The following is a 26,149-nucleotide window of genomic DNA, read 5'->3' as shown; positions in this document are numbered from 1 at the left end:
TAAATGATACTGATCAGCTGATGACATGCACAACTTAAGTGCTCTGTCTGAACAAGTTACTCCATTTCTGTAAATAGGTAAACTTTGCACTTCTTGTTTTTGTTTTTTTCACTTCCTTTTAAAACACCAATACATTGACCTGTTAAGACAAATTTACCAATGCACTGGCACAAGGTTAATCTTTTCTTAAAACAGTGTATCTTTGGTATAATTGTGTCTGTCTGTCCCAGAAAATAAATGTATTATGTCTTTCATTAGTCATTACAAAACAGCTTAACATAAATGTGTTGTTGGGAAATGCCAGGTGCAGTGAGATGAAGAGGTCACAGCCAGAATAATAGAATTAATTCACAGAGGTTTGCCAATGAGAAGAATCCAGTGTTGCTTTATTTCTTTTCACTAGATGGCCTCTACAAGACCAGTTTTATTTAAGAAATGCAAATGCGACATCACACCAAGAAAAAAAAATGTCACATTCTCATAAAGCGCTCTTGGCATGAACAAACAGCAACATTGACAATAAATAAAATGTTGGCGAACAAAATAAAACTTTGTGAAACAAGAATACTCAGGATTGCATATCAAACAAGACAAAAAATAGACAAAATGTACTTGGCACAAATTAAATAAACGTAAGTAATTTTCAGATTGAGTGAATCAACTCTATGTCCATTGCTTTGTGAATCTGATTGTCCTTCACAGTTAGCATTGAGTATGTGCGTGCACTGTACAAAATAGACACAGATGGCTGATGAAACAAATAGAGTAATTTCAACAAACTGCCAGTACTCATCTTACTTTGTCAGTACCTTAACCTTCATAGTCACACTTCCAGGTGGCCTTTTTGCTGCATATGTCTGCACTAAAAAACTGCAGGTACATGTGCAAGAAACCATTGTCACAATGCAAAGCCAATATATATGCACATAGTGGAGGACACGTATTCTATAAGTTACCAGTGATTTCTGATCTGAATTCAGTACAGGTGCTTGACATGTTAAATTTAAATAAAGGAAATAAAGATATTAAAAGACACTTTGGTATTTTTAGGTCATAATGTGCTGAACTATGCATTCATTTAACACATTTTCATTAAAAGACCCAGTCTTGTTCTAAATTGATTTGTGTGGACATGATTATAGTGATGCCAGGACACTAATCACACACAAATATTGTGTCAAAATGTTATGCTCATATCATTGATCTTAAATCATTTTTGACCCGTGATTGCAGTCCAGTGGGATCTGCCTTATGATGAGGACCAACTGAGAGGTACATAAATAAAAAGATGTTTTTAAAAGAGGATAACAAAAATGCAAAATAACAGAACACTTTTACAAAAAATCCACTTGACCTATTTTTTTTTTTAAACAGAATGACCCCCCTCTCTCAGAAAGTGAGTCTTGTCCTGTTATAGACTAAATCCTTCTGTCTTTGTTTGTGCTCTGTCTGTCTCTGTCTGTCTCAGCAGGGCATATGCAGTGCAACACTAACATCTCCAATCTTGACTTCCCAAAGCAAAGGAAACATGACGTAATGTATTCTACACCCATATAAAAATAAATCAATTGCAAACATGGAAAGATACATCTCATATATACAATAAACTCCTATATAAAATAGCTTTTATGTACATATAGACAACAGACAACAATACAATAATTGACCTGTACAATATTCACCTGAACAGTTAAGACAGGCGAGAGGTACTGAAGTGTATGGCTTGATTGGGAAAAATTCAAAAATATTTACAGACATCAACTTTACATCCTTTACATGTTTTCAACTTCCCTGGAATGAAGAGGTCTAGGGAGAGCCCCATGCCTTACTTTTGTTTCCATTCCCTTAGGTAAGGCTACCTTTTAAGAATTGGTCCGCAGAGACTATTCAGCCTCATGATACTTTGCCCAGTCAAATGCACGTTCAGCTCACCTTTGGTGACATATGATAGGAGCTGGAAGTAGGAGTCCTAAAACCATTTATGAAGCTGTCTATCACATAGATCCATTAAAAAGAGATTAGTTAGACAATGAAACACCACTTATTGAATTTTGTGATACCCAGGAAGACCCAGACCTTCCTCTATTCTTCTTGAAAGGATCAACCAGATGCCAATAGACTCCAGTGTGTAACCTCAGACAGCCCTGCTTGGTGCTGACATTTAATCCATGGGTCCTTGCGTACCCAAGGAATACTTGTTGTCTTCCCAGGCTGGAGGGTCTTGTAGGTAAAGTCATGGACTTTTATCATTCCTCCAAAGGAGTCCTTCAGTAGTGTCCTCATGGAGGTTCAGCACAGGATGGAAACCCCTTCAGTAGTGACCAATTGACCAATGGTGGGGTCATACGTCCCAGCCAGGTAGTAGAGGTCTGGGGAGGTACTGTTCGGCTTCTGATTGCGAGTCAGACACTCATACTCCTCCCTGCTCACCACCTGGCACTTATGAGAGATTGTCTGGACGTCATTCTCATCCTCATGACACGACTGGTACAGGGCATGCTGGATAGGGAAAAGACAGAGTACGTTGCAAAAAAACAAAGAAAGAATGTCATTTCAAAGAACCAAATGCTACAAATGACAGTCTCCATAAAATTGTAACCTCCATCACGGCTCACCTTGCCATCTCGATGCCTCTTGCCGAGCTTGGTCTCTTCAGGGTGGTAGAACCACTTCACTTTGACCACCATGCTGGAGGTCCAGGATTCCCAGAGGTTCTCAATTCGACCTATGTATGGAAGGTTAGGGCGTCCAGCTGAGAGGAACACAGCACAATCTCCCACTCTCACTGTGTCTCTGCCTCGCACAATGGCCTTATAAAAAAGCTTCCTGGCCTTGCCTTTTAGACCTCGCCGCTGTGGAAAATCAAACACTTTGTCCAATCTTGTTTGATAATGATTCTAGAGATTTAGTATTCTAGTCTAACTGAACTGATATTATGAAAGAAAAGGACAAATATTTGCTACATTGATGCAGTAGAAACATATATGTAGACTTTTCTCACCTGTGTAGGGTTTCCGGACCACCTCCACATCTGTCGTCCTGCAAGGAACGCAGACATCTTGGGCCTTGGAATAAATGAGGAGTCATCTGGAAGCATCCTAGGTTTCTTCACGAACTCCTTAGATGGTTTAGAGGTGGAGCTGGTGCATTCTTTCCTCTTCAGGGACTTGCTGTTGGAGACCTGGTCAGGGGGGCCTCCTTTGGCATTGGAAACAGCCACAGCTTTGGCCACAAAGGAGTGCTGATGTGGTCTTGAAGAAGTTGAGGGTTCAGAGGGTTGCAGGAGCCCCCGGTGGGAAGACAGACAACTCTGAAGCATCAGTGTAGAACTGTCCTCATCCTCTGAGCTGTAAGAGGAATCATTGTCCGAGGAACACAGGCTGGAGCTGGAGAGTGAGCCTGAAGAAGAGGAGCTTGAAGAACCAGAAGACGAAGAGGAGACGGAGAGACGAGACAAAAAGCGGCCAGCCGTCCTTAGTCCTCCTGAGGCTGCAGCCAGTGAAGCCCTCCTCCTCTCGTCCTCTTCATCATCCAGATCAGAGTAGGAGCTGTGACAATCTCTGTGGGAGCTGAAGCCCAGGTCGCCATAATCATCCAGACGCAGAGAATAGGAGGGCTTTCTTTGGGGTGTGGTTCCTTTAAGGAGAAGTTCTACCCTGGATGCACCGCCCTCTTTGTTGTCTTTAACCAGCAGGACTGGGTGAGAGTAGGCCTCTGTTCTGGGCATCCCACTAACACTGGAAGATCCACCTCTTAACAGCAGAGCCTTGCTGTTTTTTGTCTTGGGGGAGGTCACTCCTTCATGATCTAACTTGACTAAGAACTCTTGTCCCGACTTCCTGTTCTTTGGCACAAGCTCATCTTGCCTGCGCCTCTGGCCATACGGCCCACTTCTGGGGCCCAGAGATAAACCTGGACTTGGCCCTGTAGACGGAGTACAGAACGTGGAGTAGCCATTTGCAATGCTGCTGAAGGAGTCCACCTCAAAGGAGCTGCTGCTGAAGAGACCTTTGACTGGGGTGGAGGCCAGTGGCTGGGTCCTAGGCAAGGGGAACAGGTCATCCTCCGTCCCTCTTAAGGCCTTCCTGGGTGCCCCATTGAGCTGAAATAGGTTGTCAGACGACCTTTTCCTAGTGTTGCCCAACGAAGGCCACCCTAGGAAAGGTGAAGGATTTTTATTGGCATTCTCAGCCTGCTGTTGCTGCTTTTGTTTTTTCCCAGAACCCTTTGGTCTCCCTAGAATGAACAACATGTCATGTTTTAGCAATACATCGCAAATGGTGAAACATGACTTTGTCTCATTTGTACATACTGTACACTGACTCCTTTATTTGTTCCATATGGACATTATGTCAAAGATTTGTTAATTCAACTCTATAGTCATCCCCCCCCCACACACACACACACACATCACATTAGAAATAAGTGTATGTCCAAAACAACACAAACAATAACCAAATACAGCCACAAAATTAAGTTAAACTAGACATCTCTCCGACATGAACAAAAACTTAATATTCAACTTAAACTTCACTTCAAAGATAACATAAGATCTTTTTCAAGGCTATTGTATTGGATTGCATAGCTGAGCAGTGTACAAAACCACAGAAATGTATTTGGAATTCTAGTCAAGAACCCATGGTTTTGGAATATGGTATACATTTTTATATAAAATGACACGAGACATTTGAAATATTTCTATTTCATGTAATGATGCTGCTATAAAAACATGTCAATCAATGTTTTGTAAGCATTACAGCTCTAATGATTTATTTAGTATTTACAGTAAAATTAAGTGTTTCAGGGGGTTTATTCGTACCTGGTCTTCTCTTGTTAACAGTTAGAGTTTGGCTGTTGGTTAAAGTATTGATAATGTTGAATCTGTCATAAGGTCTGTCGCTGAGGGGGGCCTGTTCCAGACTAGAACTTCTCTTGGCTGTTGTCTCGCTGGGTATCAGCAGGGCAGGGGATGACTCCCCACCTAAAAGACAATGGGCAGATCATTATTAGCATTTACTTACAGGTAGACCACACAGTGCAGCATGAAAGTGAAAATTCCCAGTTACACAGATAGGAGACACCCACAGTGAATCTGGTATCCTGGAGGCAGTAGGCGGATGTTTGGGAGAGAAATCTTCCCTCGGTCTCCATCATCAAACTCGACCATCACTCCTACTTGCTTCCCTTCATCAGATGAACCACATGCTAGAGACAAAAATGCACTTCTTCAGGTGAGCAGGAAAATTTGCAATTGCAAAAAAAATATTATGTTCATAAAACTAAATATATACTTGAAGATACAGATGGAACACAGGAAAACATATAGAGATATAGAAGAAGATGATGTCTCACCTCTGCGAACATAGCCTGGGTATAGGCAGCGTGAGCGTTCGCTCCAGTAAGCGCACACCCTGGTTCCTTCACTGAGCATAGTCTCCGACTTTGGCCGTACATCCAGGACCTGAAGGCCAGACCAAAACATAATTAAGATTCATTACAGACTGCGTGCGCACACACACACACACACACACACACACACACACACAGACATGCATACACACACACACACATAGACATGCATACACACACTTGTGAGAGCCATAGATCATTGTGCATGGGAAGCCACTGTGCCACGTTTCCAAGCGGCACTTATCTCATGCCAATGTGCCAGTCAGGGCTGAAAAGAACGGAAGCCATGATGCAGTAAATCCTGACTTGCTGAGTAATACTAAAGAGGGCCTGAATAGAGGGCTTGTGATTGCAGGTTGCCAGATCCTCCCTCCAACAATGCAGGCAGCCCCAGCATCCGCCACTCACTTGGGGCTCTTTCAGGTTGCTTTCATTTACTGTTGCCATGGCGAGGGACCCTTTGACTGATGAGGTGTGGATGTGGGTGTGTGTGCATGGGGGAGGGAGAAGGAGCATGGTGAAAATAGGGGCATTGGTGTCAGAGTCAAATAAATAGCTTTGGGACTAATTTAAAGACAATAAAGTATAAGTATGGCATAATTAGGACCAGCTGCTATCTGATGAGTGTTTAAATAAGACTAAAGTTACTGCTGAGAGAATCAGTATGAGCGGACTTACATGGATGAGCGAAGGAGGAGACAAGTGGTCAGATAATAAAAGGAGCAATATATGTTAGTTTGTGCAGAGTTGTGATAACTTCCATATCACAACCAGACTTTATACATCACTCATAACTTTAGATTAAATATGGTCACAAAACCATTTTAAATAAGGTCACAGCATAGTTATCATACCCTCTTGGCAGCTTCTCCTTTCCCCTATTAGAATGACGCAAAAGCCATTAATCCAAGGCACAATCATGCCAGTTAAACTCTGCTCAACTGTTCCAGGGCCATCCTCTTTGGACACTCCATTGTTTGCAAACACAACGTCCTGTGCCCTGTTTGGCAATAGTAAAGACTTATGTCCAGAGACGTGGCTATGACGGCTTTGCTTTAGGTGGCCCAGCTGTTGCAAACCAGCATCCTCTCAGTAAAAAGAAAATCTAAGGTCACCTGCTTTAGTAAACACTAAAAGTACATTCTGGATGCAAAGCACACCAGAAAGCACGTTACCTAAATGCAAATGAACACCAGCCAAGAATGTGCTGAGGTTTCTACAATGTATAATTATGTCTCATTACATGGATGACTTACGTAACCTGTAATTGTATCTTAATGAGTGAGAATTACAAATCCAAACGATCTTGTGGTTAAGATAAAAGAAAGATTGTAACCACCCCAAGTGCAACTGAAAAAACTAAAGGGGTGAACAATTTTATTGTGAAATATAGATATGTCTTCTAATAGCTGGATAGCCCTGCACTTTTGAATCATTCCAGGTCAACATTAGCTAGCTAGCTTCACTTTATACGCTGTTGCGTCTTTATTGATCTGAGCCTTTAAACAACTCCGTTACCTTGGCAGCAGTAGGGATGTAAAGTTCATGTCATCTTCCATTTAAACTCCAAAATGTGAATAGATCCACAGACACTCACACACACAAACCCAAAGATCCTGCCTCCCATATGTTCATATGCATTTAAGAGGTTTATATGGCCTCAATGACCCTAAGAGAGATAGTTCAAGAGAGGTTGAAAGAGAGGAAACGAAGAGGCTGTGGAGAATTGCAGAGAGTGAGGAAGATGTTTAAGAGAAATATAAGTGTTAAATGACCCAGAAGACCAAACAAGTGACATTTTTTACTGTAACAAAGAGTGTTTAGTGCAGCTGGGGGAACTTACAGCTTCCTGTATCAGCTGCTCCAATGAATAGATTCTTGGGCGGTTTCCTCTTTCACCGTAGATAACAACGCTAAAGCTAGAGAAAAAAGGACAGCAGAGAGAGAGAAAAAGATATTTTCAGATGCTTGTATCATGCTTCCCTGACTCCCATGTTATATGTTACTCCCACTCTGCTGTTGTGAAAGCATCTTTTTGCTGCCTGAGCTGGAGGAGCCGTATTTATACACAGAGTTATACGATGTGGGGTTTGTAAAGTAAGGACGAAAGACATGAAGAGATATAAAAAAGAGGCAAAAACTTAGATACTTCAGATAACTTCCAACCCTCTAATGTTGAATTCCTCTTTTCATGATCCTAAAGATGCCAACCCCAATAAACCTTGTATACATAATTTATTTTATGGTGTGTTGTTGTCTGGAAGTATGTGTTAGCCTCAAGGATAATTCATTAATTTAATTTCCCACCACTTCTAGCCATGCCTCAGTTTCTGCATATAAATGCCATGTTGTGTAAGGTTTAGCACATGTGCAGACTGAAGTAATCTAAGCCCTTACTTCGATTTCAACCTTAATGACCTCCTTAATAAATAAAAAAATCAGAATAAGGTATTCGAATGACATATGTGAATTGAAATACTCTGATTGATCACTTGGACCGCTGCATGTGTTCTTACATGTCTGGGAGCTCCAGTGTGTGGACCCTGGCAGCATATAGAAGCTCATCCTCCTTTGAGATCAGCACCTTTAGTCCATCAGTTAAGAGCTCTTTGGTCAGGACACAGTTGGGAACTGCATAAGGAAAAAGCAAATTTCACATTTAATTCAATTCAGTTTTATTTATAGTATCAAATCATAACAAGAGTTATCTCGAGACACTTTACAGATAGAGTAGGACTAGACCACACTCTATAATTTACAAAGCCCCAACAATTACAATAATTCCCTCAAGAGCAAGCATTAGCAGTAGCTATTGCGACAGTGGCGAGGAAAAACTCCCTTTTGGGAAGAAACCTCAGACAGACCCAGACTCTTGGTAAGCGGTGTCTGACGGTGCCGGTTGGGGGTGTGATGGTAGTAATAGTCACAATAAAGATAATGGAACAGTGACTACAATGGTAGTCGTAGTAGTTCATGTCATAGTAGGGCACAGCAGGGTGTTACGGGGTGTAATGTGGCACAGCACAGCATGGGTGGACGCGGTAGGACGCGGCACGACACAGCCGGACACTGCAGGGAATCGCAGAGCGTAGCAGGGTGTAGCAGGTCCCTAGCTGCACCCAAGACCCAGGTTTTTTAGTATTTAGGTTTATTTACTTTAGTATTTCACAACATCCCTGAAACTATCTGCTGCTTGAAACACTGTTGCAAGACATCCAGTGTTATCTCTGACCTTCATGGCTTTTGTTGCTGTATGAGTGGCTCCTATCCTCCTCTTCTTCTGAGAAGCTGCTGCCGTCCATCTGAAAGCCCTCATCGGCCGCAAAGCTCTCCAGCAGCCGACTCACTGCTCGTCCCTTTGGCTGTAAAATATAACAGAAGGGATGCACAGAAAAATAAAAGAATGCAGGGATGGATTAAAAAAAGTGGAGAAGTGTGACAGAAGAAAGAAGAAATTGTTTAGCATGCTACTCAAAGTAGCAATTAACCACAGGGAACTTCACAGTGCCTGTACTATCTCCTATCAGTAGCCATGTTTTCACTCTGTCACAGCAGAAGGTGTGAGCCGCCCCCCTTCCTCTCCCATCCTCTCCTCCACTAAGATTACTCAGCAGGAGGTCGGGCTATGTGTGATTGCTAAGTACTTTTAATAGTTCTACAGTAATGGTCCTCAGGGTGAGAAATTGAGGACAGTAAGACATCACCTGAATTGTTAATAGAATGTGTGAAGACATTTTTGTAGAACTGGATTCTATTTGGCGGTTTGCATTCGCCTGGCTTCCTGAGTGAGGATTGAGTGCTTTTTGTATTGACTGTGTCTAGTACCTGCTGGTCCTTGCTCCTTCGTCCCCTGCTGCCCTCCTCACTCTGCGAAGATGGGGCCCCAACTGACCAGCAACCTCTCCTCTGTTGAAGTTGACATGAAGGTGGACAAAATGAGTGGTGAGGGTGTGACAGATAACAAGCACTCTGGTTATGGTCCCAGTTTGTGCACATAAATGATCAAAAATAATAATGTGCAGAGTTGTCCTTTGAGGGTATGAATTATTAATGTAAGGGAACATATTTATGATATAACATTTATATTTCAAAATACTTTCTGCTAACCTTATTGATTGCTCCTCTTAACATGGTGCTCTTGCGGGTTGCCCTCTTTAGCCTCTCACTGGTGGTTGGGAAGGTGGCCAGTCCCATGCTCCTCCTGTAGCGGTTTCCTCTGGTCCCAAGGCTGCCCCACCGAGGCTCCTTAGACCTGGGTCCACATGGCCTTCTAACCCCTTCGGGTCGGTGATCTTCATGGCGGTTTTTGACTACAGTGGCCAGGCCAAGCCTACAGGGGGGCTTCTTCCTTACTTTGACCTCACCTTCTGCTCCAGACAGACTCTGGGAGCCTGTGCAGTATAATTAGAGAAACAGATTTAGACCAAGCTAACTAGCCAGGAGGAGAAACACAAAACAGATGCTTCCTATGAAGATGTGGTGCAGCTTTGTTCAGTTTCAAAAGGACAGTCTTACCATAAAGCTCCTGTCTCTGTTTTTTGTTCCTGGCTTTCTGATTGGCCTCCAGTTTTACAACAGACGAGGGACTCGGACCTATCACGGAGGAGCTGGAAGTGACGTCTCTGTGGGGTTGGGCTCTGTAGTCTTGACCTTCATCAGTATCATAACTGCCTTCCTCTTCTTCAACGTCTAATGGACAAACAATACAGCATTGAGATGCTACTATATGAACTTTCATGGCAAATCCATCTCTTTTAGTCATTACCAGCCCATGGAGTTATTTAACTTGCTCTCCATCATTTCACAGGCACTTCATTAGCATTTAAGTAAATAGTTTAACTGTTCATAGAAATGATGTATGAAGTGCTTTGCCTCGGTGGTATTTCCTGGTGTGAACACACATGCTACAGAGCTAATGTGCAAGGGAGTGTAGGAGTGAGTTTGTGTGTGTGTTTGTTCTCAAGCAGCTTTTTGACTCAGTCTGCTAGTCTCCAGGGCTGTCAAAGCCTCTCACAGGCAAGTGTCCACAGCTGTGGCTGTACATCTAGCCCAGACCATCCAACAAGGCCGATCACTGAGGTGTCGAATGTCCATGCACACCCCTGTCCGTAACAAGCCATTTATCAACACCTATTTACTCACTTCGTATTGCTTTTAAAGTGATTTAACAAAAGGCACTCTGGACTTACCAGGATACCTGATTAAGAGGCGCCATGGTAGCTCACCTCAGTCCTTTCCACAGCGGCCCTGGGTTCAATTCTGACCTGTGGCCCTTTGCTGCATGTCATCCCCCTCTCTCTCTCTCTTTCACTTTCCTTAATCTGTCTTAATCTGTCCAATCCAATAAAGGCAATAAAAGCCAAAAAACATAATCTTAATCTTAAAAAAAGAAGAAAAAAAGAGCATACTTGATTCAATGCTTTAGTGACAATACGTCAGGTTTTTTTCTTTATTTTTAACTTGTCAAATGTGCTTTATGTATTGCAGGCCTTCCTCATTTGTTTTCTGAAGAGGAATATTATTTCTTTAAAGGGTGAATGTGTATAGTCTTTTTATCAACCAAAAATACCCATGACACGACAGAAGTCCCCAATTCACTTGTCTGTCTTCGTAGGAGTGAGGGAGAGAACCCAGATGTCAACAGCGTGAACACAGGAAAACAGAAAGGGTCAAGACCAGGAATCATACCCAGGTCTTTCTTACTGTGAGAGGGAAATGTTTACCACTGAGCCATATTTGGTTGCTGTGGCCAGTTTCATTACCCATCACTGTGTATGTTTCATAACCATCTCTCAGTGGTCACTGCCTCACCTTGATCAGAGGAGTCACTCTCTGCAGGGGAGCTCTCGCCCTCCTCCATTGCCTCCTGCCTCTGACCACGAAGCACCCTCGCTCTGGGCTGGCTCAGATGGGAGGAGCCCTGTGTCAGGGTGGTGGTTCCCTTTTTACGCCCACGGCGCATCAGTCCAGTCCAGCTCTCTTGGGGGCCACTGTCCACACTGGCTGCTAAGAAAGTTTGCAAAACCAATCACAAATCTAGGTTAACAATGGGACTTTAGGGATTTAACAGCACACTGTGAACACTGTGCTTATTAAAACAAAACAGCACGTGGCACAATCAATACTGTGATTGCCATTATCTACCTGTGTCACTTTGTCCCCCCGACTCTCGCCTGGCCTCAGCTTTGCTTGTGCCCTGGCTTCTGTGTCCATGCTTGGGGTTGGAGTTGCAGGGCGAAACCTCCTTGTCCCTGGAGCCCATCCCTGAGAGAATCTTTTTATCCTGGGCTTTCTGTTTGAGCTGAGTCATATCACTGGCCAGCTTGGAGCTGAGCATTCTGTGAAGACTGCTTTTTCTGCAGCCCTGTGCTTTTATCTGCTGCAACAGAGAGATATGAGAGAGCCAGTTACACTAACGGTCACAGCAGCCGCAAAAGCATCAGAACGTCAAAGGGAGAGGGCTCTCGTTTGCTCACACACAGAAGAAAAAGGAACAGTAGAAGCCCAAATGAAAAATATATTAATATGGAGAGCAGAGGATTTGACTCCTGAGGGTAGCACCTAATTAGAAATAGTGTGCAACAAAGAAATATATCAAACGCACAAAAACAAAGAGTGGCCTCTTTCATTTCTAGTTGCATAGAGGACAAAAGGGAGGAGGACAAGGGGACCCTGACCTGTGTGCTGCTGAGTCGCTCAAAGCCTCGACTGGACAGCCTCTTCTTCCTTCTCTGGCTGTCTCCGCTCCCTCCTAGGTCCTCAGGCGACAAGACAAGCCCCGCCCCCATCGGCCTGCCAGTCAAAACAAGGGAGAGGCATTCATTAGAGAAGAATGGCAGTGGTTTGAAAGAAAAAGAGGGGGTAAGACATCACAGGGTAAAACAGAGTTGAGTCACCTTTCTGAGGGATCTAATAAGTCTCCTTTCTCGGTCTGATGAACAGAATGACAAAACAGGACATGCCCAATGTCTGAACCACACACTTGAAAAATTGGGATCTAACAAGGATCCTGGGATTGTTTGAGGGCAGTGTGGCATTAGAAGCCTTAACGCTTTATCTAGCGAGTGTCTGTTCAGCCTGTGAAGCACTGCATAGCTTTGAAAGATACACTGAATGGTTGGAAGGCATTGTATTTGTATGCAGCACTATTGTTCTCAGCGAATATCATAGCTCCCTTTTCATTGTGGCACACTGTTTCCCCTACACTGAGCAGCATCACAGGCCAACCACTCCAAATGCCCTTGAATTTCCCTCTGGAAGCCTGCCCATAGACCACACCGACGTGAGCCAGGCCATGCTCAAACAAAAGATTAACTTCCCCTCTCCGAGTGTGCATGCAGCCTAAGAAATCAGTCACATTTACAGAGTAAGCATGGTTTAAATGTGAAGCAGATAAATGAAGCACATTCAACATTTCATGTTAGTTCTTTGTTTGCATATTGTACCACGTGCAATTCTGTAACTACACATGGTTTGGAATCAAATGTGTATGTGCTTCTTTGTTTATGTGAACACAGTTTGTATGTCATCCTCATTTGTGTGTAAATCTCATAATGAAGAGTGTATCAGTGGCGTGCATCTGTAACAGAATAAAGGCTATTGTCGGGCAGTGGGACTGTCTGCCCACTGACTGATTGACAGGACAGTGACAGAGGTGGCAGTGAAGTGTGAGTTGTCCCTGTGAGGCAGATCCAACCACGGCTTGCCTTCCGCTGCTGACAAACACAATATGACAGAGTCCCTCCCCTCAGTGGGGGGCTGGTGGGGCTGAGCGTACAGTGACTAATTTAACAGAATTGATTAACAGGGTTTGTTTGCTAGCAGTATGTTCTCTCCAGCCTTCCCCCCAACCAAAGCAGCACCATAAAAGACCCCAGCGTTCTACCCACAGGAATAACAGAGACACACACAAAAATAAACAATGCATGCATAAATGTTCATGAGCACACTGCTGCATCCATACCTAATTGCACAGATGCATAGAATGTGCAGGCAGGGAGGCTTTAATTTATTGCTCACTAAGAGAATACCACACACACTCTCTGTGGTTCAAGCAAAATAAGGGAAGGAAGGAGACACTGAAAGGCTGGGCTGTTACCCTGTGACCCACTGCCCTGCATCATAGCACCCAATCGTCAGCATCTTGTAGTGGGCATGAGTGGCAGGTGCAGTACTTGATTTTACATAACCCTGCCATGTAACGCAACATGGGGCTAATCATTTCCCAATCTGCTTGTTCCTTGCTCAGATGTGTCACACACCACAGAAACAAAAGGGAGTACACCCTGGCTGCCTTAAAGAAAAGTACATGAGCTGTGGCTCAAATTTCAACACAATAAAAAGACAGTTGAGTGTACTGAGGCCTGCAGAACACCCCATCACCCCCATGTCATGCTGCACCCTCCCTTCCACTGCACTTCGCTGCAGGGCCTCGGCCCATCACCCTTACATTTGGGTGTCATTGTCACCCAGCATCAGCATCCCCACTCCGACCAGTGCTGGCCTGGCGAAGGGGCATGGGTACATTGGTGGAAGGAGAGTGGAGGTGACACTGCAGCTCAGGCTGGAAACCTGTACATTTATCTATCCTGCTTCCGTTACAAATTTGCGGGAACCAATCACAAACTGGCTTATCCACCTGGCGCGCTTTTGGCGGGTTTAACACGATGACGATAGAGAAGCGACCAAGCAGCTTCTTGTTTACATTCAACAAGCCGGCCACCAAAGCGCAGCACTCCATGGCAGCAACCCGTTGATGCCGCTGTCGCTGCTACGTCACCCGGATCGTTGGTCTGATTGGTTGAAGGACTATCCAATTGTGTACAAAGTCATATGAACTATGCCCGTTGATCACGCCTCTTATGCAGTAGAAAATACAGAGCTGAGTCCCCAGACTAATGTTCAATCTTAAAAGATTGAGCTTGGTCTGGTGATAGCCAGACTACCGTTGCCCAGACACCACAGTGAGAAAAGGAGGGAGAAGAGTAGATGGAGAGAGAGGGAGAGGGAGAGAGAGAGAGAGAGGAGAGGGGGGGGAGGGGGGGGGGTGAATGCTGCGAGTTGACATTTAGTGCTCTAAGCCTTTCCAAACCCTGATGACAAGGCTAACTGAAGCTTGACAGGAAACCTTTATCCCCTAGACCCTTTAGGTTTATCAGCTCCCCCACCTCCACCAAACAGCACTGCACCCTTTTGACAAAAGCTGACACTTGCATTTTTTTAAATGTCCCCAACACATTTTGAGATAAAGTAGGGTCCTTGTTCCTTGAATATCCTCCAATCTGTATCCTCTATTATCTGTCTTTCTCTTTATTGTTATTCCGATGCTCTGCTATTCCACTAATTATTTTTTTCCCTCATACACACATGGACAGAGCTCTAAATGTCAGCTTATCTCTCAGTGCCTGGACTGTCTGACCCTCATGTTATCCTTTGGACCCCTGGTGACCCAGTGGGGCTGTAATGGCAGTGATGTGTCACATTCCTGCTGGTGGGACAGATTACAGGAGAATTCATGGTACTCTTATTACATCCTCTGCCTGTCATCTCCACACACACACTCTCTGATCTGTCGGTCTGTCTGTTTATTAGGTAGCATTGATTTTGCTGCTGCTTGAGCACAGAGAAGGAGGGATGAAGAAAAAGCAAAATATTGCGCGCACATGCGCACACACACACACACACACACACACCCTCCCACCACCCCAAATCCAGCCCCAGCTAAGCTGAACATGCACAGTAATGCCACTGAGGTGGGTTAAAGCCTTATGAGACCTGTGAGCAGTTTTTTTTAGGTATGTGTAGTCCATATATCAAGCATACAGAAATATTCTGTACTAGCAGACATACACACAACTGACACTTAAATGCTGTTATACGATTAACGCCACTGTTGATTAGATTAGAAAAATGGACTCCTTTGAATGGTTCAGCTGTGTGTTCTCCCATTTCCTGTTATGCCAGTGATACAGAGGGGCTTATCGGGCAAGACTGGACCATAGCCAGCCAGCATAGATGGCTGAGTGATACTCACTTGACTTTTCTTTGGCCCTCAGATGAGGACACTGGACCTGTGGTGAGGGTGGGTTTCCGCTTCCTTGGCCGCCCCGGTCCTCGCCGCGCTGGGCTGCGAGGTGTTTCCTCCTTCCTGCTTGCACACGCAGACGTAAACAGACAAGCAGAGAGAGAGAGAGAGAGAGAGAGAGAGAGAGAGAGAGAGAGAGAGAGAGAGAGAGTCTGAGATACTACAGATATCTAAACTGAAAAGGTCGTAGCATCAAAGAGTGCAGAAAGGAATCCTCTTAGAAATTAGAAGCAATAGTGTTTAATTTTATTACTTTTGAAATCTCTGAATGCAAAGGGTAGAGATGAGCTTAAGGGAAAGGAAGATAAGGTCACACTCACTGATGATCGTGCTTCCTCTGAAGTTTGGCCAGCTCCTTTTGCTTCTCTTTGTAGCAACGTTGTAGCTCAGCCAACTTTACACGCATTGCAAGCTCAGGACCATCCATTGTTTCCATGCTACCTTTGGCTGGGCACACCTGAGGTACACATCAGTTAGTGGTTATTTTTAAACATTATCTATTCATTTATTTAAAAGGTGCTCTAAGCGATGTCACAAGTTTTTTAGGCTACAACATTTTTTGTCACATACCGCAAACATCTCCTCACTATCCGCTAGCTGCCTATCCCCTGAACACACTGTAAAAAAAACGTAGGGCTGCTCGATTATAGGACAAAATATAATCACGATTATTTCAGTCAATATTGAAATCACGATAATTTAACACGATTACTGGTTGACTTCTGGAAAGATGTTGCAATTACTGAACTTAAAAAACTGTGGAAAAAGTTAAATAAATCAACAGTAAAAAAAAAAAACACATACAACTGTGAACTTTGCCTTAATACTTTTCCTATTTAAATTTCATTTTTTCATTCAGAACACAAGAGAAAATAAGAGTTTACTTGCAAAACGTAATGAGCTAAATAATTGTTTTTCTCGATAATTCAGTTTTTGGGATCATTGGGAGCCGAAATCATAATCACGATTAAATTTCGATTAATTGCACAGCCCTAAAAAAAACGTGGTCTCTGTAGACAGCCCAGGCTCCACAAACAGCAACAAAAACAACCTGTGCCAAACCTGCACCACCAAACATAACAAACAGGGTTCTAGCCAATAACCTACAAAAAGGATTTGGGGGTGGGGGTTGGGGGGTTAGTGCGCAGAAGGGAGGGAGAGGGGACAGGATGAGGAGGGAGAGGCGAGCTTGTTTGACAATACTTCGAATGTCAACAAGAACACCCAACATTGCTTAGAGCACCTTTAAATGAAAACATTGCAACCCTAAAGGAACTTTGTTTTGTTGCAGTCTTACTGGTTCATTGCGAGGTGTCCAGCTGCATTTCCTACGTAAATTGAGTATCCTGCTGGTTGGGAAGTGTCGCCCCGAATCCATGCTGCTGCCTTCATCTGAGCCCATCTCCAGTGCACGGGCTGTGGCCAGGGTAGCTAGGCTCTGGAGGTCAAACATCAGCAACTCCTCTTCTGTTACGGGAACAAAAGAAATGTTTGGTTCATATTGTGTCCATGCATGTTGATTTAAAGACACTACAATTGAACTAAGCTTGTTTTCTTCAAATTTGTCAAAGTGACCAAGAAATATTTATGCATGTGAGTGTTATATGTGCACATTCAACATCAAAACTTGTGATATAGTGAATAAATGGTCAGAAAGAAAGAAATTGAGGGAAATTGGGCACCTCGAAGCAGCAGCATATCGTTTCAGAGTTCATATCAATGTGGACTCACCAGATGATTATATGTCAGTGGCCATCTGGGCCAAGCTCTTCCTATATAGCCCTATCTGCCTGCGGCACTGACTGGACTATCTGCCATCAATGGACTGAGCTAAACGCTGAATATTAGGGGTTGCAGTCTAGTCACAGGGAATAATGAACTTTTGTTAAAGTAATGCTATCTTCTTTACATATAAAAATAAAAAATACTGATTCTTCTCACTTGTTTTAGTACTTGTTTTGGTAAAGACTATTGTTGTGATTCGACATGTGCCACTTCCTTGAGCTGTCAATAGTATCGCATCAGAAAGACAACATCACTGACTCTAGAATCAGTTGATGATATCCTTTTTATAGAACCCTCTTTTGGGAGCGATTAAATGCATTAGGATGCTGTGGTAAACAAAAAACATCCTTTTGCATGAATAAAAAAAAACACATGGCGCTTTGAAAAACAAGGAAGCTTTTAAAGGCACTTTAAAACAATGGGGTCCAATTAGCCAGGCAATGCTCCAGGGTGCTGAAAACATCGACTGCTTTTGTGATTACATGCTAACTTTCAGTAACGTGTTGTGTGTGGGACAAAGAGAGGGAAGCCAATTGGTGTGTCTCTTTCCCTTTTTGTTAAAGTGTGTGCATTTGGAATTGCGTGTGCGTTTGGTTGTTTGTGCACACGTGTGGATCAAACAGCGGCGGGATGGAGAGACAGCTCCCTAAGGAAAGCTGGAACGTAAAGAGAGGGATTGAGAAAAGGAGGCGTACACCCCTCACTAGTAGTTCAGCCCTGTCTTCCTGCTTCTTCTCCCTCTCCTGAGGCTCTGCATCGTTAGAACAGCCTTTTAGAAAATAAAAGTGCCTTTAACACACCAAAGAAGAGAAACGGCAAGTAGGCATGCAGAAAGCTTCTCTGGGGACATGTCAGAAACCACCAGAGGCTCTTGAGACCAGCAGAAAGAAAGGAGTATCTGGGAGGGAACATAGAGCGATGGAGGCTAGGCCGGGGGGGGGGGGATGCAGCGGACGCAGAGGAGAAGGAGGGTATACTACGAGAGAGAAGTGCATTCTGCTGATATGAGTGTGTTTCTGTGTGCATGTTAATGTGTATGAGTAATCGAGGACCCATTGTCCCTCACCCTGGCTTTTCCCACAGGTGCGCTTTTGCTGTTGCAGCTCCAGATCTGCCAGCTCACTCAGAAGCTCCATACCCTGGTGGGGGTTAGGCTGCGACGGGGCAACTGATGGGGTGCTAAGAGGGAACAAGGGAAATGGAGGTACATCTGTGCAGAAGGCAGCAGCAATCAGCAGCTCCAGACTCCAGTAGCAGGGCACAAGAGGTTTGTGGGGCACAGCAACAGTTGCTTGGTTGGTTTGGCTAGGGGCTGAAGCTGAGGCAGGGGAAAGACACACAAAATTCACTGAGGCATCATCAGGGGTCATCTCATTCTTGTGCTGCTGCTCCCTGTCCTTTGCCTCCGAGGACTGAGGCTCAGGAGATGCAGGGTCAAGCTCGATGATGATGGGCAGCTCTGGCTCCTGCTCTCCAGGCATGCTGGCCTTTTGAGCATGCTCCACCTGGCCCTCCTCCCCCACCGCCTCATCATCCTCATCCTCTTCCAAGGTGATGACAGCTTCTGGCCTTTCAGGCTCCTCTGTTGAAAGGGGGACTGGACAGGAAGCAGCCTCACACACTGGGCTCTTGGCAAGGGGGCAAACCAGCACCTCTTCCTCAGCAGGCCCCTGCTCCTCCACCTCCCTCTCTCCAGGCACATAGTTGGCTGCTGTCACCGCTGCTACCTCCACCTCCTCCCTCTGTTCCAGAACCACTCTTTCCTCTTCTTCCGGCTCCACTTCCTCAGGTTGGAGTGGCTCTGGGAGGGACCTGACCACCGCTTGGCAGTCTAGCTCCTCCCCCAGGCTGGAGAAAGACTGGGGAGCATGCTCAGCAGGCTCCACTTGGACTGCTTCCAGGTCGGCTGGCTCAGCCAGTCGAACATCCTGGGGGGAGGGCCCACTTTTGTAGCTCATGGCAATTGCAGGGTAGGTGTATCCAGGAGGCAAGTCTATAGTGAGAGAAAAATATAGATAATAAAATCATCAATTGTCAATATTGGCTAAACAATTCTGATAAAACCTCCCACAAAAACATCTCATAATGTCATTATTTTGTGTGTGAGTCTGTTATTTGAAGTGAGCCAGGCTTTGGTTTATCAGAGCACCTGACACAATTCCTCTGGTGTGCAGCGGCTGTTAGCCAGACATTAATGATGATGAAGAGCGTGCAGGGCCTGTGGGGGTGGAGGAGAGGTGAGTGCTGCTATTGAGGTTTTTCTCAGTCCTTACTGAGGTAACGGTAGTGGAAGCTCAGCCAGCAGCCATTTTCTGCAGCTTTGAGCTGATCAGTCAATCAGGGGCTTGCCTACAGAGCCACCCACACACATTACCACAACACCAGTAGACAAAAAGGATCTTTTACAACAGTGGCTATTCCAATTACCACTGCATATAATGTACAAGATGATACTATATCCGAGAATCCACTGTCCTTTTTTCTTTTGCGGTGTCAGAGTTATTTGGCTTAACATCTATAACTAGCGGCATCTTAAACTGATTATAAACATCATGTTCTTTGACGGGCTTTCATCTGATGTTATCAATGTAGCTCATACTGAAGCCATTGCCCAGACATTGCAAAGGCAGTTGGAAAACTTTAAGGAACATTTGTATATTTTTGTTTGCTTTGTTTGATTTGTACAGATACTTTTGCATATGCTTACCGGGCTCCAGAGACTGTGGGTAATCCTGTGGAGGCTGTCCCTCTCCTCGCTTGTCCTGGGATTCGGCCCCCTTGGGCATCTGAGGTGGGGCAGGGCTGATGGCAGGTGAGTGAGGGGCTGCTGCGGCAGGACTGGGAGCAGGGCAGGGTGTAGAAGGAGTGCTTTTTGGATGTGGTCGTAGTGACGGGGACTGGCAGCAAGGGGACAAGTGAGCGGCACAGGCCCCAGGGGGAGAGGTGCTCCTCTGAGGTGGGTTGTAAGAGTAGGGCTTGGCAGGTTTAGACGTTCTGGGTTCCGAAATGAGTTCCTCTAATTCAACCGGCCTCTTCTGCATCTGTGGCATTAAAATAAAGTTATTTTCATTTCTACAGTTAATGAAGGGCCCTACAAATCTGGAAGATTTCAAGCATGTAAATTTCTATATTAGCAATGTAATAACTAATTCCTTGCAATCTAGTCATTGACACAAAAAGATATATGCTCAGCAGCCTATATTCAGTGATTTCTCCATCCTTGTGAGAAAGTCAGCATATCCCAATATGTTTTAGGAGAGTTAAAAGTAGACTAAATAGTCAAGCAATAATAGTGCTTGAGTCTTGTTCTCTTTGTATGTCAAAATCAGAATCAGAAAATAATTTATTGCCAAGTAAGTAACACTTACAAGGAATTTGCATAGATAGATAGATCAGATTTAAATCGTAATGCTTCTTGCATATTTTCACTTATAATCACCTGTGAATTGTGAGTAGCATGATGTTGCATGTCCATGCCATGTGCAGCCCTGTGCTGCTGCTGGGATTGAGACTGTGTTTGTGGTTGCTGCGACTGGTGGCTCTGGTGCTGATGTTGATGCTGATGCTGGAGTTGTTGGTGTTGCTGGAGAGCGTACAGCTCCTGTTGCCGTAGAAACTGGGATCGGGAGTACACAGCAGGATGCTGCATGTGGGAGGGTGGGCCCCGGGCGCCATACACAGGGGGCCACAGCCCTGGCTGCTCCATCACATCTAATGAGAAAAATGAGGAGGAATGTAACTGAGTGGGCTACCTTAGAACAAAAAGACATGCATGCACATACACACTTTAGCAACCTTTTCCTTTGGATTCATTCACATTAACACTATGCACACACTAGACTACAACATTGTGTTATCCATATCCTTATCCTGTCATTATCTACCTCCCACATACCCATTTCAAAACAGTGAAACCATTATGGATCATTTAAAAAATCATTGTATTCACATTTTATAGGAATGACAAAAACAAATTTTTGACTTCACAGAACAACATCTCCCCAGGCAGCAGCAAATCCCACACTCTCCAGCGCTCTGAACAGAAAGCTGTCTCATAAGAACTGCCTTGAGAATTAGCTGGAATGCTGGAAAAAGTTATAACAATGTTGAAATGTGAACAGATGATGATAGCTGTAGGTTGGTTGGAGGTCAAAATACTGGGCTGGAAATGCGCATTTGTCTCGCTGGAGCATTCAGCGTGGACTTTCTGCTGAAAAGTCCCACCTGCCCAGCCAAATCGCAAAAAAAGGGTCCGCAAAAGAGCCCAGCAGGAAGCTTGGTTCCATTTCTGTGGGTGGACTACCTTTTTCTTGTGGCTTTAAGGACCAGTGCAACTTGGTGTGGGTGATGTGCTATGTCAGAGGTCCCACTTGGGAAGTAGTGGGCCTACACTGTAGGAACCTCAAAAACCTAATTTTTACATTCTCTCACCCTTTGCCCTTGACTCGCCCCTGCACACACTTTTTCCTACACAACCCCAAAACTCCTTGTTCAGAGACATAAACTTGGATCTTTCCTATGGGAAAGCTTTTGTGGAAGCATTTCCCTTCACGGCTGAAACTCCTGTGGAGCACAGAAGGAAACATACCGTCAAGGATTGTGAGCTAATTAAATGTCACAGCCTGCTCACTGAATATGTGTCTACAATGAGTTTTGAGAAGTGATCTTTTCCCTCACTCTCACACACTTTCTGTGCTGTGACGATGAGAGCCTTTTTCCTGCAGCAGGTTGTGTGCAGAAAATGTTTGAATTGTGGTGCGTGTCTGTGAATGAGCCCATTAAAGGGAAGTTCATCAGCAGTCTTCACAGGAAGTGACCCTGTGAAGAAAGTGCTTTATAAATACACTTGACTTTACAGAGGAGAAAGCAAGGTTATGGCATACCCAGGTGATGGGTCGCAGGATGGGCGGGAGGCTCAGTGGGGAGGACCACCAGCTGGGCAGAGGGGTCCTGAGGCAAAGGCAGGACTGGCTGCAAAGGGCCTGGCATGGCTGCAGAGAAACCTGGGGGCAGATTCTGGTGCAGGGCTGAATGACCTATACCTGCTTTATAGAAAGGATGCCCATTTAGATTTATATACCCATCACATACAATGTAAAACACTGCTACAAATATACTACAACTATCAATCATAATCACTAAATTATGAAATAAATTCTAAACCTGACTGGGAACCAATGAAAATATGCTGAAAGTTGAAATTACATGTTCTCTTCAGCATAATATAAAATCATGGCAGCTGAATTCTGCACACATTTAAGATAACACAGAGTTCTGTAGGCACTTAAGAAAACTCATTATTTGCTGCTGAGCAAGATTATATAAAACCATAAATGATCTGTAAGTCGATGGAGCATAGAAACGCCTATGTTTTTGACCTATTCCATAAATAGACAAGCAGAACTGTACTGTCTTTCTTTACATGATCTGTAACTCTGTAAAAAGTCACACAGTTATAATGTGTAACTACAATCTCCAAAAAAAAAAATATTCTCTCACCATAAGAGTGTCCTGTCATCCAAAGGGATGGGCTTCCAGTTCTTGGCATCCAATGATGGTGGGCAGAATGTGCAGCAGGATCTCCTAATTGGCCAGACTGGAGGGAAGTCCCACCTGGGACCATGAGATGAGAAGTGAGGTCTCCATGACAGCTGTTGGAGGGGTGACAGCTGTTGGAGGGATGGATTCTTGCAAACTCCACCCTTTCCTTATTATCCCTGGCACCAGGATGAGACAAAAATAAGGAAATGCATATGAAGACCACTGAAGGTTTTTAACAATACCATAATTTAAATGGGTATTGAACAATGGCTTTACAGTTGTTTACCTGATATATGCATCTCTCTCTCTGTCCAAGCAAGTCAAACCTATCTGTTCCCCACTCATCCTCTTCCTCTCCTCTTCAGTGGTGGGATCTGAAGGATACATAGAGCGGGGGGGACCTGTGGGACAAACATTAGCTTAACTATTAGCTCTTACATGGTGAGAACATATTCCCAAGTCTCTCCCAATTTCTCAAAACACTACTATGACTCACAAGTAGGGCTGGGTACCGTTACCAGTACCAATACCAGTACCTTTAAAGTGTGTTCCATACCAATAGAGTATTCCACTTGATACTTTTTTTTCATGGAATACCCATCGTATGAATGGAAGCATCTTGGCATGCTGAATTGAGAACTCTGTCAAATACACCACGCTTAAATTCACCACACCACAGATTGCGGTGTTTCGCTGCAAGTAAAACTATACAAATAGTCATTCTTTTCTAGATCTGGGTACGAAAAGGATCGAATGCAGGAATCGTTTGACTGGAGAAGTTTCTACTTGGTACTGGGTTATTTTAGTCAATACCTTAAAAGGTATTAAGTACCGATACCCAGTCTTACTCGCAAGGGACGTACTGATGCTGCTTATTAGTTTGCCATTTCAACCATACTTTGAATTACAGTACCAGTCGAAAGTTTGGACACGCTTTCTCATTCATTTGAATTGGAAAGTGTGTCCAAACTTTTGACTGGTACTGTACAATAGACCATGAGTATGTACCATACAACAACAACAATGTATTTACCAAAACTGAAGGTTTGTCTCATCACTGCAAACGGTGCTCAGTGACACCAACACTCTTCAAGCTTATAGACGTTGTTTTCACATCTAATTCATCAACAGGTCACAGATAAGAAAACAAAAAACTAGTCTCTGTTCCCTGCACCTCTGTTCATGAGGAGGTGACCTAGACTGCTTACCTTTTACCGAGGGATGTACCCTGCCCTGTCGGCTGTTGGGATGACTGTCTGCTGAACGACAAGGTGGCTCCCTCTGTCTGGCCACAGCCACTGCTATTCCCACTGGTGGCTGTCGCACCTCACTTTCCCCATGACCTGTGTCCCCCATTTCTCGACCACGCCCACTGTAATCAGGGCGCTCGTTATCATTGCTGGGGCCCTTTCTGGAAGGTAAAGTCTGTTTGTTGACTTGCAGGGCACAGCTCCCCCCGGCAGGACCTGATTTGAGGCTTCCTAGACCTCCAAAGGGGCTTTTCTGGGAGAGGAGCAGTGGCTGTTGCTGGTTGCTGTACTTCAGTAAGCTTTTCATGGCACTGCTCTCTCCCTGACTTGGGCCCTGGGGCTCAGGTTGCTGCTGTGGCTGCTGCTGTTGCTGACTGAGGGGAGGTGCGGGGGGAGGCTGTGGAGGAGGCAGGCTAATTCCTGGCTGCTGCTGCTGCTGTTGCTGCTGCTGCGAGTGTTGCCCACCAGTGCTCCCTAACTCCATGTAGGACTTCCTCTGCTCCTCCTCGGGTTGTGACATGTGGTGGGAAGGCCTCATGGTCCAGGGTGGCACTTGGGGCTGCTGGTGGTGGTGCTGCCCATTGCTGTTGCTGTAACCATAAGGAGAAATGTCCATCTTTCTTTTTAGCTCCTGGCTAGTCCCCTGGTTCAACTCAGCAGGAGAAGGAGCATCTGGGCCAGGTCGGCCATGCTGCTGGTGGCGTATCCTGGCTACCTTTTGGCCATCTCTCTGTAAGGAGCAGCTACCTCCACGACCAGGGCCATGGGCTGCTCCAGCCCCACTATGTTGACCCATGCTTTTACTTCCAAGTGGGGAGGAGTTAGGCTGGGGTCTTGGATGGGAACAGTCTCTGTAAGGAGAGGTGTTGACAGAATGAGGGACAGAGTGTCCAGCTTTGGGCCCCTGGGGCAGCGAGGGCCTGAACACATCCATGTCCACACCACTGTTAATACACTCAGCACTGCGTGATCGTACAACCTGGTGTTGCTGTTGGGGATGTGGAGGCTGTTGTAGTTGGGGAGGTGGAGGAAGCTGTGAGGGCTGCAGGTGTTGGTGGTGGGACTGCATCCAATCTGGAGCCTTCTCTGTTTTTCTGTATGGGTGCTGTTGTTGTTGTTGTTGTTGTTGCTGCTGCTGTTGTTGTTGCTGTTGTTGTTGCTGTTGTTGTTGCTGTTGTTTTCTGTGCCAACTACTATGGTGCCCACTGCCTCCATTCTTTTCTATTACCTTATCCTTGGCATTGCCGCCTCCCCCTCCACTGCTCACACCATGGCAGTCGGGGTTACCAAGCTGGAATGGTCCATTAGATTTGTCCCCCAGGCCTGCCACAGATGGCACAAATGTAGGCCCTGTGACTTTAGTTTCTCGCCCCACATTGGCTGGCCCCCTCTCATGTGAGGCAGGGTTGGCTAGAGGAGCAGGAGGGGGCGGGCAGAAAAAGTCTGGGTGGTGGTGTGTATGGTGGGAATGATGTGGGTGGTGTGGGTGGCTGGGGTGAAGTTGAAGGCAGTGGAAGCCCCCTGGGTGAGGATGTGTATGGGGGTGAGCATGGGGATGCGAATGGGGGTGTGCCCCTCCAGCAGCAGGACCCATGTGCAAGGGTGGGGGTACAGCGTAGGACAGAGAGTGGTGGAGTGGTGCCTGACCCCTTTCCAGACAGTCTGAAGGTTGTTCACTTATCCTCATCTCCCCACTTACCCCCTCCTTGGTGCAGCGACTACTGCCGCTTGACCCCATATGTCTGCCCTGGCTGCTCCCCCCACCCCCCATAGCCCCAAGGGCTGTGCCCTCCCCCCCACAGCTGGACATGGAGGCCTTAGCCCCTGCTCCAGTTCCTGCATCTCCGTTTTGCATCTTGCCATTGTGCAAGCAGGCACTGAGGGGCTTGCCCATACTCTGAGGGTGTTCCTTGCTGTACTCCATTGTGAGGGATGCCTTGTGCCTCTCCAGGGCTCGACTGTTGACCTCCTCCAGGGGTAGTGGGTGCTGTGAATAGTGTGGGTGCTGCTGATGGGAGTGGGAATGGTGGTGGTGTGTGGGCTGGGGTGGCTGGTGGCTGTGGTGCTGTTGCTGTCTCTC

The 26,149-nt window shown here is 45.3% G+C and overlaps 1 protein-coding gene across 5 annotated transcripts in view; it reads right to left on the bottom strand.

The window, feature by feature from the left end:
* Window positions 1-369: 369 nt before the first annotated feature.
* The window catches only part of bahcc1a (BAH domain and coiled-coil containing 1a), a 63,349-nt gene continuing 37,569 nt past the window's right edge, over window positions 370-26,149 (bottom strand). The window contains exons 5-29 of one of the 5 annotated variants that reach the window (XM_078269151.1): window positions 24,028-26,149; window positions 23,106-23,220; window positions 22,778-22,995; window positions 22,162-22,323; window positions 20,718-20,989; window positions 19,986-20,319; window positions 18,345-19,271; window positions 16,791-16,960; window positions 15,814-15,950; window positions 15,443-15,556; window positions 12,087-12,201; window positions 11,554-11,788; window positions 11,221-11,415; window positions 9,925-10,098; window positions 9,517-9,800; window positions 9,235-9,315; window positions 8,642-8,771; window positions 7,926-8,040; window positions 7,253-7,328; window positions 5,353-5,461; window positions 5,086-5,205; window positions 4,820-4,981; window positions 3,002-4,236; window positions 2,616-2,852; window positions 370-2,499 (exon numbers count right to left, since the gene is read on the bottom strand). The exon at window positions 24,028-26,149 is cut by the window's right edge and continues 230 nt beyond it. In XM_078269151.1, coding sequence (XP_078125277.1) covers window positions 2,290-2,499; window positions 2,616-2,852; window positions 3,002-4,236; window positions 4,820-4,981; window positions 5,086-5,205; window positions 5,353-5,461; window positions 7,253-7,328; window positions 7,926-8,040; window positions 8,642-8,771; window positions 9,235-9,315; window positions 9,517-9,800; window positions 9,925-10,098; window positions 11,221-11,415; window positions 11,554-11,788; window positions 12,087-12,201; window positions 15,443-15,556; window positions 15,814-15,950; window positions 16,791-16,960; window positions 18,345-19,271; window positions 19,986-20,319; window positions 20,718-20,989; window positions 22,162-22,323; window positions 22,778-22,995; window positions 23,106-23,220; window positions 24,028-26,149 — 8,049 coding nt within the window. In that variant the 3' untranslated portion in view covers window positions 370-2,289. The remainder of the gene's footprint in view (window positions 2,500-2,615; window positions 2,853-3,001; window positions 4,237-4,819; window positions 4,982-5,085; window positions 5,206-5,352; window positions 5,462-7,252; window positions 7,329-7,925; window positions 8,041-8,641; window positions 8,772-9,234; window positions 9,316-9,516; window positions 9,801-9,924; window positions 10,099-11,220; window positions 11,416-11,553; window positions 11,789-12,086; window positions 12,202-15,442; window positions 15,557-15,813; window positions 15,951-16,790; window positions 16,961-18,344; window positions 19,272-19,985; window positions 20,320-20,717; window positions 20,990-22,161; window positions 22,324-22,777; window positions 22,996-23,105; window positions 23,221-24,027) is intronic. The other 4 variants (XM_078269152.1, XM_078269154.1, XM_078269153.1 and 1 more) reach the window with 4 other exon arrangements.

This window comes from Sander vitreus, chromosome 15 (assembly GCF_031162955.1).
Source record: "Sander vitreus isolate 19-12246 chromosome 15, sanVit1, whole genome shotgun sequence".
Classification (NCBI taxonomy): Eukaryota; Metazoa; Chordata; class Actinopteri; order Perciformes; family Percidae; genus Sander; species Sander vitreus.
Note: the sequence above shows the minus strand (reverse complement) of the source record. Positions and strands in the feature narration are given on the sequence as shown.